Genomic DNA, 13,883 nt, shown 5'->3' with positions numbered 1-13,883 from the left:
GTTAGGTTTAATAATTAGCGATGCTGTTAGTGAAAGACAGAGTACAGAACAAACAACTCTTCTAACCAAGAGTCTCTGAAATGACGCGCGTCTGAGTATGTCCATGTGCAGAGGTTCGCATGTGGGATCTGCACATTTGTAGAAATCATGCAGCAATGTACACTGATATCACAGCTGATGCAACTGGGGATTGAGGAACTGAGCTGTGGCCACGTTTTTGAACAGGAGTCACAGGCTGCCCCTCCCACTGTAAGCATCAATCAGTGACAGTCAACAAAGACTATAATTTAAAACTGAGTTAAACAGTTAGTCCTCACCAGGAGAAAAATGCAATTTATTCAGTAACAAGATGTTAACAAGTATACACCTGCTTGTATATCAGTAATACTCAAGGGCTTTAAAAATCTTTCCCTTCCATGTCTTCAAGAGGGGACACAGCGAGTTTCAGTCTTTAAACATCTCACAATTCTGAAAGTACATTGGTGATTGGAGATTAGGGTCTTCATTTCATTCATTTTTGTTTAAATCTTCAGTAAAATTTTCAGTCTTTGGTGTGAGCAGAACGTTCACAAGCAGGTACCGACGAATTCGGAGAGTGAGCAGGAACGTCCATGGGACCCAGGCACCAGGCAACTCACCATCAGACAATGACCCCCATCAGGTGCACCTGGCGGTTCCGGTACCGTTTGGAGATATCAGCCTCAATCTGAAGAGGATAACGGAGCAAAACATCTGAGAGCAAACCCACCCACACACAGTCAGACAGTGACATAGCCACAGGCTCACACCCACACAGTCAGACAGTGACATAGCCACAGGCTCACACCCACACACACAGTCAGACAGTGACATAGCCACAGGCTCACACCCACACACAGTCAGACAGTGATCCAGCCACAGGCTCTCTCTCACACACAGTCAGACAGTGATCCAGCCACAGACACACACACACACACACACACACACACACACAGTGAGATAGCGACAGGCTCACACACATACAGTCGGACAGTGATACAGTCTCAGACACACAGGATCTTTCACATGACAACACTCAATAGCAGTGAAAGAGAAACAACAGATAGACTTGCATTTCTACAGAACCTTAACACGGCCATCAGATATCCCACAGCCAATGACATAGGTCTGAGTAGCTGGTATTTTACTGTAGGAAACTGGCTGCCCATTTTAGCAGACTCCTACCAAAAGTAATAGGAGAATATGATAAAGCGCACAGCATCGATACCGTTGAGCAGGAGGTGAAAACTACAGGCTGCTCAGCTGTCCCCCTCCTGAGCCATGAAGGGCCGAGCCTATCTGTGGCTCCACGACCTGGCTGTGAGGAGAAACAGAGCCAACAGTCGATGGCGAATGAAGTTAACGCCAGGATGATGACTCCCATTTCCTGACACGTGTGAACCCACCACAGAAAGACACTCAGCCAGAACCGGGAACCTCTTTTACTGGAGGACTCGCCCAGCCCAATAAATGTCAACTCTATTTAAAGTAGCCATCACACCACTGAATATCTTAATGATACAATTTGATATTATGATGCTGATAGATAGATAAATACCAGAAATGACCTCACTGCTCTGTTTGCAAACATGAAGAGAATGTTTTACATAAACCTACAGAAAAAAAATCTGATTTCATCAGACAAACAGCTGCTCTGACAGGGCGGCGCTCCCTCAGCACTGCCCCGTAATGAGGAATCACTGTGCTGCTAAAGTTGAGACATTAAACTAAGCCCACGTTTGTCCTTTGAAATGGTAAGAATGACAGATACCCTGGTTCTAAAGGATGACAAACAGGGCAGGTCGCCCCAGCGTTCTTCAACCAAACCAACGTAACAATAGCCTGATAATTATTGGAATGTAGTTTCTGGGAGCTCGCTATGTACAAACTGAGTGCCGTGTTTTCTGCAATGGGAACAGTGACAGGACATCAGTGACTCCAAAAGACTCTCTGATGATGTGAATGTGGAAATCACTGATGGGAACAGAGACTGCAACAAACAATTTACATTTTTCGTGTGAACCTCACTCAGTGGAATTTCCAACAACACATGGGCTTGAGGAAGTCACTTACTAGCTTGCGAAGCTCTTTGGTTTGCTGGATTAGAAGGTCCAGTTTGGGTTCAAGGGCAGCTTGTTCCTCCAGAGATTGCTGTCGCTTCTTGACCATCAGATGCTGCTTTTCTCCCACGGTGCCTGCTTGTTTCAGCTTCTGTTGCAGGAGCTCAGTCACACGGTCTATGTATCTGCAGCAGTGAAGCAGCAGCACCATTAGATACACAACCCTCACAGTACGATCTCTCATCTCCTCCCCAACCTGTTGCCTCATACGTCTCCCACCCAGCTCTGGGGCTAGGGCAGGGAGTGCTGGTGGTGGGGGGTGGGGGCCCTCTCCTTCAGTGATGCCAGAGGAGCATCATCACTGACCTCTTTAACCCAGGCAGTTATCACAGTTATTAGTGTTAAACTGTTTAACGTGATAACAACGGGCTGAGCCATCGGAAAACCTAATACAATTTGGCAATATTTAGAACAGAGAACATAACAGCACAGTACAGGCCCTTCTGCCCTCGACGTTGTGCCGGCCTGTCATACCAATCTGAAGCCCATCTAACCTACACTATTCCATGTACATCCATATGCTTATCCAAGGACGACTTAAATGTACCTAAAGTTGGCAAATCTACTACCGTTGCAGGCAAAGCGTTCCATTCCCTCACTACTCTCCGAGTAAAGAAACTACCTCTGGCATCTGTCCTATATCTTTCGCCCCTCAATTTAAAGCTATGCACCCTCGTGCTCGCCATCACCATCCTAGGAAAAAGGCTCTCCCTATCCAACTCTCTGATTATTTTATATGTTTCAATTAAGTCACCACTCAACCTTCTTCTCTCTAATGAAAACAGCCTCAAGTCCCTCAGCCTTTCCTTGTAAGACCTTCCATCCACACCAGGCAACATCCTAGTAAATTTCCTCTGCACACTTTCCAAAGCTTCCACATCCTTCTTATAATGCAGTGACCAGAACTGTACACAATACTCCAAGTGCGGCCGCACCAGAGTTTTGTACAGCTTCACCATAACTTCTTGGTTCTGGAACTCGATCCCTCTATTAATAAAAGCTAAAACACTGTATGCCTTCTTAACAGCCCTGTCAACCTGGGTGGCAACTTTCAAGGATCTGTGTACATGGACACCGAGATCTCTCTGCTCATCTACACGACTAAGAATCTTACCATTAGCCCTGTACTTTGCCTTCTGGTTACTCCTACCAAAGTGCATCACCTCACACTTGTCTGCATTAAACTCCATTTGCCACCTCTCAGCCCAGCTCTGCAGCTTATCTATGTCTCTCTGCAACCGACAGCATCCTTCGTCACTATCCACAACTCCACTGACCTTAGTGTCATCTGCAAATTTACTAACCCATCCTTCTACGCCCTCATCCAGGTCATTTATAAAAATGACAAACAACAGTGGACCCAGCACCGACCCTTGTGATACAGTACAATATAAACTGGGGGAGAAGAAATGCTGGAGTTACACAAAGATTAAATCATTTACAAGATGGATTAATGGTGTAACAGCAGTTCAGTTTATTACAGCCTCAAGCTGATGTCGGGGATTTTATGGTACAGTGGTACCTCTGGACCAGAAGGTCCAGGTTCAAGTCCCACTGCTCCAAAAGTTTACAAAAACATGTTCAAACAGGTCGATTAAAAATACTTGAAGCCAATGTCGGACAGATTTCGGTGCATCCTGTGTCACAGATAGGAGGGCGATCTGGCTGTTGTTCTACCCCCATCACCCCAGGCACCTGGATCTGGCTTTCACTGCCAGCAACTTACTACCATTCCAGTTCAGATACATTTCGCACAGGGCACACAGGGTTAAAGAAACACACACCCCCACCCTAACAGCTAAACCATGGGACAGGCCGGGGAGTCATGTTCAACATTCAGAAGCAGCAATACAGATCCAACACAGAAATACAGATAGGTGTACAAGGTAATGAGAGGCATGGATAGAGTCGATAGCCAGAGACTTTTCCCCAGGGCAGGATTGACTGCCACGAGGGGTCATAGTTTTAAAGTGTTAGGAGGAAGGTATAGAGGAGACGTCAGAGGGAGGTTCTTCACCCAGAGAGTTGTGAGCGTTTGGAATAGTTTACCAGTGGTAGTCGTGGAAGCGGAGTCATTAGAGACATTTAAGCGACTGCTGGACATGCACATGGACAGCAGTGAATTGAGGGGAATGTAGGTTAGGTTATTTTATTTTTGGATTAGGATTATTCCATGGCACAACATCGTGGGCCGAAGGGCCTGTACTGTGCTGTACTTTTCTATATTCTAACTGAGTAACAGAACAGGCTCAAAGGGCTGAATGGCCTCTTCCTGTTCCTATGTAACACCACCTCTCCCTCCACCCTCCCAAAAGGGAGCAAACTAACATTGCCAACCATGAAATTCCGTCGATGAGCTATAACTAGCACCAAACCTGGGGGAGGCAAGGATCATGAAGAGATGCCGCATCTTTACATTGGTCAGTCTCTGGATGAGGTCCTTCACTAGCGTTGTCATGGCAACAACCTTGGTGACGTCCTGACCCTGGACAATAGCTGGGGCTGTCTGAAACTGGTTGATGGAGAGGATGTCTGCTTCCTCATTCATCTCCACAAGTCTCTGGCTCAAGAAATCCTGTAACTGGGATCAACAAAGCAAAAATACAATCAGGAAACAAACTGCCAAAGACAGGTGTCGACAGAAAAGCTCACTTATAAAAGTGGGAACAAATTGTCAATGGTGACTCGTGCAAATGCTGAATTGCAGAGATTGGAGGGGGCAGGTCTGTTCCTCTGACTTCTCCCCATGGATCAGGCTCCAGAATCAATAATCAATGGAGTAAGAGTATCGGATCAATATGTCTCAATAAGTTGATTGAAACGGCATCACTAGGCCACAGTACAAAGCCTGGAGTATCCCAGGCTTCAAAAAAGATTCCAGACTTTGCTATGATTCACTTGGCAGCAGGAGGGGCAAAGGGGAACAGAATGGAATCCCAACCCATTTTCAGCTCAAGGGCATTTTCCTGCATTATTCCCATGTTCCTTGATAACTACCCAATAACTGAACTGTTGCAGTCCTGTTGAGTAACCCACTGTTGACCAGATTATGAAAGGAGTCTGCACTGAATGTCAGAGGTGAACTGGCCCTAGACAGAGTATAGCCCTCCCCAGGCTTTAATTGGGTTATTCCTGCCTCACAGTTACATATTATTTCATATTGTCATGTATTAGAACAACTTAGAAGGACAAAGTTTTCATCAATCTCTCTTAAAATGTGTGAGGCTGTCTTTCAGATGATGATTGAAACTAAGGTCACTTCTGCACCAAAGATCCAATGGCAATATTACAAACATGAGCTAACTTTAGATTCCTCCACCAGTCAACATCCCAACAGAGAGGTTGTGTGCCCACTGCCACGTAGCTATTTATCAGATTGTGTCGTGTCCTGATTGGCTCCGGCACAACATCTTGAACATACCACATTCTGTGTAAAATGCTTTGAGATGTCTGGTGGACATGAAAGGCGCTACAGAAATTCAAGTCCTTCTTTCAATCAAATGGGAAAAACATTTGAAAAGAAAAATAAAACTCTAGTCATTTCAGGCTGATGTTCTGGACAAAAACAAATGCACCGATTGCTCACAGCTACAATGGCTGTGCAATCTACAAACATCCCTCACTTGCACCATTAACCAGCAGTGCCACAACAGCCAGAAAATGCATCAGCTGTAGAAGACCAAGCCCACATCATAAACACAGCTACCAGCTTCTCTCTGACAATAAAATGTGAGGCTGGATGAACACAGCAGGCCCAGCAGCTTCTCAGGAGCACAAAAGCTGACGTTTCGGGCCTAGACCCTTCATCAGAGCTGGGAGTAACTTCATCATCCTGAGATGCTGCTGGGCCTGCCGTGTTCATCCAGCCTCACATTTTATTGTCTTCGATTTTCCAGCATCTGCAGTTCCCATTATCACCGATACCAGCTTCTCTCTCTCTGGCCTGCACATTCCAGACGGGAAGTAGCTCCACTGGAATCTGCAGTCAGAATCAGGAAACCTAATAATCCAAGGGCTCTCAGTGAATCAGTCCTGAACAAGAGTCTAATCAGACTCAATGTTAACGCTGCTTTCTCTGCACACATGTTGCCAGACTTGCTGAGTTTCTCCAGCAGTTTAGAACGTAACAGCACAGTACAGGCCCCTCGGCCCTCGATGTTGTGCCGACCTGTCATACCAATCTGAAGCCCAACTAACCTACACTATTCCATGTACGCCCATATACTTGTCCAATGACAGCTTAAATGTACCTAAAGTTGGCAAATCTACTACCATTGCAGACAAAGCGTTCCATTCCCTTACTACTGAGTAAAAAAACTACCTCTGACTCTAAAGCTTCCACATCCAAAAGTGAAGGATCATGAGTGCATGTTATTTCATGGCTCATTGTAGGAAGGAAAGCTTCAACATGATTGTCAGCAAGCACTACATAGCCATCACTGTTGCTGAAAGATTCCCCAATTTGATACTAAGAACTTTAATGGCAGAAATGGAGGAATTCTGTGTCACATGACACTTTCTGGGCAGTGCTTCAACATTAGTTGAGAGAAGCATTGCATCACTGATCTCAAAGTCTGGGCCAACGACTTGAGATGCCATAGACTTTTTCTTTCCATAAAAATGCAACTGCACCTTCTGAGAATCTCAAGTGTTATCTACCTTGAGCTGAAATACACCAAATCAATCTTGTTCACAGCCAGGAGGAAAAAAGGGACTGCTGAAAAATTATGGCTCCCACTCTAGATTACCATCTAATGACTTCGGTTTAAAAAAAGTATCAGGGTATAGGGCGCAGAAACAAACATATGTGCTGCACTTTACGCTGCAACCAATTTGCCGGTGACTCCCCAAGCTTACATAAAGGGTGGACAAATGGCTGCTACACCAGATGGGCGCAAATATCTTCAAAATGAAAAAAAAAATTGAAAAACTGTTGAATGATCAGTGAAACAGACCATATTACATTACATCTTCACTAATAGCTAGAAAGGCTAACTCATTATTTTCCTGCATTTTTGATTGTGGACTGAAAAGACTGAAGGATTACAGTATTTGCTTTAAAAAAACCAAGTTACCTGGGAATCATTATAAGTGATGCTCATGCTGTTGGGAATCAGCTGGCAACAAGTAACTGATTGGTAATCAGTTGTTGATGACAAAGAGCTTCTGCCTGCAAAAATTTCTTGAATGACTCCCAGGTAGCGGAACAGTCTGTGAGAGAAGGTTTGGTCAAAAGCCATCAGACCATCTAAGGAAAGGGTTGCCCTTCTCTACAGTTTAAAAGTGTGAACCAGTCACCCTGTGTCACCTGAAAGCAGAAATACCTGGAAAAAGGAAAATAGATAGAGTAGAAAATGCTGACAGATAGAAGGATCACCTCAGTGATGCATGTGGACAGGAACTATTGAACTGCTTTCCCAGTCTTTCCACCAACCCATTAAATGTGTGCACCTGGGTGCATGTATTTGGGTGAGTTTTAATAATGAGTACTAACAAGCAGAGTCATAGATCAATGGTTCATAATTGTTTCTGTACATAAGAACTATTTATTGCAAATAAATTTGGTTGTTACTAATAGATTAATAAGGGGGGGGCAAATTAGGAAATGTGAAACTAGCCAAGAAAAGTCACTTCAGAACCTTTTTCAAAAGCAAGCTAAGCAAACAAAGTAAGCGTTGGTTGTGTAGAAAGGGAGTCTGGGGCATTCATATTGCAGGATAAAGAGATGCTAGATAAATTGGACAGAAATTGTTTGAAGAGAGGATACATGTACCAGAAATAGCTGTAAATCAAGAACTGAACGGGGAGCCAGGAAAAGAAAATTATAATCCCCAGAGAGACAGTAAACTGTTGGAATTGCGGGTTGTCAAGTTCCTGGGTCTTGATGAATTTCTTCGTAGCGTCTTAATAGTAGCTAGTGAGATTGTTCATGACTTTTAATTTTCCAAAGCTCATTAGATTTGGGCAAATTCTTTAAGATTAGAAAATTGCTAATATAACTTAGATTTTAAAAAATGGGGAGGAGGACAGAATGCAAGAAAGCAAGGCTAGTTATTTTAACGTCTGCCAGACAGACAACAAAAAAGTTAAAAGCTATTAATAAAAGTCATTTATGTTTTAATTTCAGATTTCCAGCACCTGCAGTAGTTTGCTTCAATAAGAAATTTTTTATTGGAATTAATGCTTCTGGTGGGGATGTGTTTGAAGGGTTAAGTGTACAGTCTCATCACTAGCAGCTCCATTGGAGATGTGAAGAGGAGGGGGAAATGGAGATGAACTGGGACAAGGATAGGTATGGTAACTTCACAAGAGCAATGACGTGTTTACTCAAGGGCATTACAGTGCAACTGCAGGTACTTTTTCATATACTGGAGCGTAGGAACAGGAAGAGGTCATTCTACCCCTCGTACCTCTTCTGGACTTCAATCAGATCATTATTGATCTGTACCAAACCCATCCCAGCTCCGTAACCCTTTCTAATAGAAAATGTGCTCGCTGGCACCACACTGTGGGCAGAATTTGCTCAAACACCTCTCCAGTGTTTAACGCTCAGAACATAGAACATTACAGCACAGTACAGGCCCTTCCGCCCTCGATGTTGTGCCGACCCATCATACTGATCTGAAGCCCATCTAACCCACACTATTCCATGTACATCCATAGGCTTATCCAATGACGACTTAAATGTACCTAAAGTTGGCGAATCTACTACCGTTGCAGGCAAAGCGTTCCATTCTCTTACTACTCTCCGAGTAAAGAAACTACCTCTGGCATCTGTCCTATATCTTTCACCCCTCAATTTAAAGCTATGCCCCCGCGTGCTCACTGTCACCATCCTAGGAAAAAGACTCTCCCTATCCACCCTATCTAACGCTCTGATTATTTTATATGTTTCAATTAAGTCACCTCTCAACCTTCTTCTCTCTAATGAAAACAGCCTCAAGTCCCTCAGCCTTTCCTCGTAAGACCTTCCCTCCATACCAGGCAACATCCTGGTAAATCTCCTCTGCACCCTTTCCAAAGCTTCCACATCCTTCTTATAATGCGGTGACCAGAACTGTACACAATACTCCAAGAGCAGCCTTTGCAGTGATACCTTTTAGTCATAGAGTCATACAGCAGGGAAACAGACCCTTTGGTTCTACTCGTCTATGTTGATCAAGTTTCCCAAACTGAGCCAGTTCCACTTACCTGCCCAGTCCTGAACACTGTGCAAAGATGTGCAGGTTAGGTGGACTGGGCATGGAAAATACAGGGGTACAGGGATAGGGCAGGGTGGTCAGCCTGGGTGGGATGCTCTTTGGAGAGTCAGTGTGGACTTGTTGGGCCAAATGGTCTGTTTCCACACTGAGGTAAATCTATTCTATGGATTGTATTTTGAGCATTTTTCTGATATTTATACTTCCAGCTGAAAATTACCTCCATGAGTTCATTAATGAACTGGTTCCTGGTTTCCAAGTTTTCCAGGATAGTTAGAGCATCATTCTCCTTTGCCACTCCATCACCTGAATCATAAAACATAAGTTTACCAGAGAAAATATTAGTTTTTAAATTTTTTAAAAATTGCAGAGTTGAATTTCAATATTACCCTTAATTATCTGAATCCAAATACTTCACTCAAAATGAATGATGTGCCCAACATAAAGTATTTATGTGCTTACTTTTCAGAATGATGTCTGGTAAGTGATGACAGGTCAGTTGTCTCATCAAGAAACCTTTTTTTGTCATAAAACACCCAAAGATCAGGAATTACGGAGGTGGATGAGATAGTGTGAAAGTCTTGATGTAAACTAAAGTCAGAGCCTGGTCAAAATTCCATGATCAACATTGCCACCTAGTGTCTTCTTATTTAAACTGCTATAGAACAATCCCCATCTTGTACTACTTTGCACTTATGTAGTGCCTTTCACATTCTCAGCACATCCCAGAGAACATCATGACCACACACTACAATGAGATAAACAAGCCGATGATCTGCACTGGGTATTGGCTGAGGGATAAATATTGATCAGGATACCAGAATCCTGCCTGCTTGACAGGGGCTTGGTTTAACACCTAATCTAAAAGGCAGCATCTCTGGCAGTGCAGCACTCCTTCAGTCCTACGGTGGGAGAGTCAGATGAGTTACAGAGACACTCGAAGCCGCAGCCCCTGATCTTCAGGCAACAATGCTGCTCACTGAGTGCCACCTGATTGAGAAAAATGAAGCCAGTCAAGACACAAACGCAGAAAATGCTGGAGAAACTCAGCATGTCTGACAGCATCTGGGCAGAGAGAAGAAGAGTTAATGTTTTCTGAGCAATATATCCTCAAAGATGTTTTGCAATCCACAAGATGACGTGACCAGTTTGTAACTGAATCCCCCTGCTCAACAAAAAAAAAATTACAGCACAGGATGTGTATCAGTTTTCCACAGGGCTTTTCCATTTACCGTATAGTTTGCTCTTGAATTGGATCTTCCAAAACGCATCACCTTGCATTTGCCTGGATTGAATTCCATCTGCCATTTCTCCACCTCTCCAATCTATTTATATTCTGCTGCATTCTCCGACAGTCCCCTTCACTATCTGCTTCGCCACCAATCTTAGTGTCATAATGTCAAACTTGCTAATCAGGCCATCCATACGTTCCTCCAGATCATTTCTGTAAATCACAAACAGCAGTGGTCCCAACACAGATTCCTGTGGAACACCACTGGTCACAGTTCTGCATTTTGAGAAATTCCCTTCCACGACAACTCTGTCTCCTGTTGCCTAGGTAGTTCTCTAACCATCTAGTTAGTATACCCTGGATCCCAAGCGACTTCACTTTCTCCATCAGCCTACCATGGGGAACCTTATCAAATGCCTTAATGGAGTCCATGTATATGACATCTACAGCCCTTCCCTCAATCAACTCTGTCATGTTCTCAAGGAATTCTATCAAGTTGGTAGGACATGACCTTCCCTGCACAAAACCATGCTGCCTATCACTAATAAGTCCATTTTCTTCCAAATGTAAACAGATCCTATCCCTCAGTATCTTCTCCAGCAGGTTCCCCACCACTAACATCAGGCTCACCGGTCTACAATTACTTGGGTTATCCTTGCTACCCTTCTTAAACAAGGGAACAACATTAGCAATTCTCCAGTCCTCGGGACATCACCCATGCTCGAGGACGCTGCAAAGATATCTGTTAAGGCCCCGGCTGTTTCCTGTCTCACTTCCCTCAGTAACCTGGGATAGATCCCATCCAGACCTGGGGACTTTCCACCCTAATGCCTTTTTAATACCCAACACATCCCCCCCACTCCTTATGCTGACTTGACCTAGAGTAATCAAACATCTATGTCTAACCTCAACATAGAACATAGGACAATACAATGACAATACAGCACAGAACAGGACCTTCGGTCCTCGATGTTGCGCCGACCTGTGAACTAATCTAAGCCCATCCCCCTACACTATCCCATCATCATCCATCCGTCATGTCCCTCTCCTCAGAGAATACTGATGCAAAGTACCCATTAAGAATCTCGCTTATTTTCTCTGACTACTTGCATAACTTCCCTCCTTTGTCCTTGAATGGGCCAACCCTTTCAGAGATACAACAGGACCAAGTACAAGATTACCTTCGGTCCCAGACTGCACTATGTCAATTTCCACGGCAGCACTTGTATCTTCTCCCCAGTCGATCGCATCAGCAGCTGGCTCCTTGTTGTTCACCTTGGAGAAAGTACAAAATAAAACATAATAAAAACAGCAGGAAGAAATATCAGGACAGGAGGGTCTGTGAGGAGCACAGTGAGAATGATTCACCTCATTGCTCTCTTCTACTGTGATTCCCCAATCGATATCACCTGACTGATCCACTCCAGACACCCCGTCATCTTCCCAGTCAATCTGAAACACAGATCAGAAAGCACGCGTTACTGAAAATGGCCAGATAATGCAACAAAAGTCAGCTTAGTTACTCATATTCCTTAACTAGTTCGGAAAGTTTGGAGCACATCCAAGGCAGTGTAAGGCAGGGTTTACTCAAGTGCATCTGATACTGCCAAGCTCCTGCCATTTGAGTGGACAGGAAAGTAGTAGATTCCAGCTCAATCCTGGTGATATTGGCAAACTACACTACAATTAGCACACAAGAGAAAAATCCTGTCCCAGGCAGGCAGCAGCACAGAGAGGAGCAGGGAGAGGAGGACCCTGTCCCAGGCAGGCAGCAGCACACAGAGGAGGACCCTGTCCCAGACAGGCAGCAGCACAGAGAGGAGCAGGGAGAGGAGGACCCTGTCCCAGGCAGGCAGCAGCACAGAGAGGAGCAGGGAGAGGAGGACCCTGTCCCAGACAGGCAGCAGCACAGAGAGGAGCAGGGAGAGGAGGACCCTGTCCCAGGCAGGCAGCAGCACAGAGAGGAGCAGGGAGAGGAGGACCCTGTCCCAGGCAGGCAGCAGCACAGAGAGGAGCAGGGAGAGGAGGACACTGTCCCAGGCAAGCAGCAGCACAGAGAGGAGCAGGGAGAGGAGGACCCTGTCCCAGGCAAGCAGCAGCACAGAGAGGAGCAGGGAGAGGAGGACCCTGTCCCAGGCAGGCAGCAGCACAGAGAGGAGCAGGGAGAGGAGGACCCTGTCCCAGGCAAGCAGCAGCACAGAGAGGAGCAGGGAGAGGAGGACCCTGTCCCAGACAGGCAGCAGCACAGAGAGGAGCAGGGAGAGGAGGACCCTGTCCCAGGCAGGCAGCAGCACAGAGAGGAGCAGGGAGAGGAGGACCCTGTCCCAGGCAGGCAGCAGCACAGAGAGGAGCAGGGAGAGGAGGACCCTGTCCCAGGCAGGCAGCAGCACAGAGAGGAGCAGGGAGAGGAGGACCCTGTCCCAGGCAGGCAGCAGCACAGAGAGGAGCAGGGAGAGGAGGACCCTGTCCCAGGCAAGCAGCAGCACAGAGAGGAGCAGGGAGAGGAGGACCCTGTCCCAGGCAAGCAGTCACAGACACAGTTAGATTCATTGGATCTGGTTAAAATTGGTTCTTGCCCTATTCCAAAGAAAGGAGCAAGCCATTTTATGAATATCTGGGAAGTGGTTAAGGTTTAGTCTGCTCTTAAATTTTAACATAGTAAGCATAATAGTGGTAAAGTTAATAAAATAAATAAAAAGCAATTTGAGTGAGTGAATAATGTAATTAAACAATTGAAACTAATCAGGAGCGGTAGTTCAGGTAATGTGTCAAGGCAGCAGTATGTGGGAACTCCTGGATAATGCGGTGACCCAGGTCAAACACATCAGCAGTGTCCGAGTCAATACAGCGTGGAGCTGGAGGAACACAGCAGGTCAGGGAGCAGAGGAGCAGGAAAGCTGACGTTTTGGGTTTACATCCTTCAACAAAACATCGACTTTCCTGCTCCTCTGATGCTGCCTAACCTGCTGTGTTCCTCCAGCTCCACACTGTTTGTCTGTGAGTCCAGCTGCAGCTCTTGCTTTCTCTGTAGTGTCTGTAGCAGCTTCGGCCCGAAGTTTGTGAACTGGAGGCTAAATTATAGACACTGACGCATTGAGGAGGAGAATAGTTACTCTAAATAAGGGAACGCATCAAACTTAAGAAAAATGCAGACAATCGTGCAAAATTTCCAACATTCAAGCAAGCTTCCATTGGTTTGTAAAATATAAAATGACTACTCAAGACGTAAGGGAGGTGCAAGGGTCAAGAAGGGTCTTTACAGTTGAGATGATGGTGCTGCAGGATGCTCAAAGCAGGCTCCTCCACTCCTTACGT

At 45.3% G+C, this 13,883-nt stretch overlaps 1 protein-coding gene across 1 annotated transcript in view; it reads right to left on the bottom strand.

The window, feature by feature from the left end:
* Positions 1–316: 316 nt before the first annotated feature.
* The window catches only part of cdk5rap3 (CDK5 regulatory subunit associated protein 3), a 38,289-nt gene continuing 24,722 nt past the window's right edge, over positions 317–13,883 (bottom strand). The window contains exons 9-14 of the mRNA XM_059638732.1: positions 11,937–12,020; positions 11,750–11,843; positions 9,558–9,643; positions 4,514–4,719; positions 2,092–2,263; positions 317–706 (exon numbers count right to left, since the gene is read on the bottom strand). Of these exons, the coding sequence (XP_059494715.1) occupies positions 641–706; positions 2,092–2,263; positions 4,514–4,719; positions 9,558–9,643; positions 11,750–11,843; positions 11,937–12,020 (708 nt within the window). The 3' untranslated portion in view covers positions 317–640. The remainder of the gene's footprint in view (positions 707–2,091; positions 2,264–4,513; positions 4,720–9,557; positions 9,644–11,749; positions 11,844–11,936; positions 12,021–13,883) is intronic.

Source organism: Stegostoma tigrinum, chromosome 31, assembly GCF_030684315.1.
Source record: "Stegostoma tigrinum isolate sSteTig4 chromosome 31, sSteTig4.hap1, whole genome shotgun sequence".
NCBI lineage: Eukaryota > Metazoa > Chordata > Chondrichthyes > Orectolobiformes > Stegostomatidae > Stegostoma > Stegostoma tigrinum.
The sequence above is the reverse complement of the archived record's forward strand: the minus strand, read 5'-3'. Positions and strand labels throughout refer to the sequence as shown.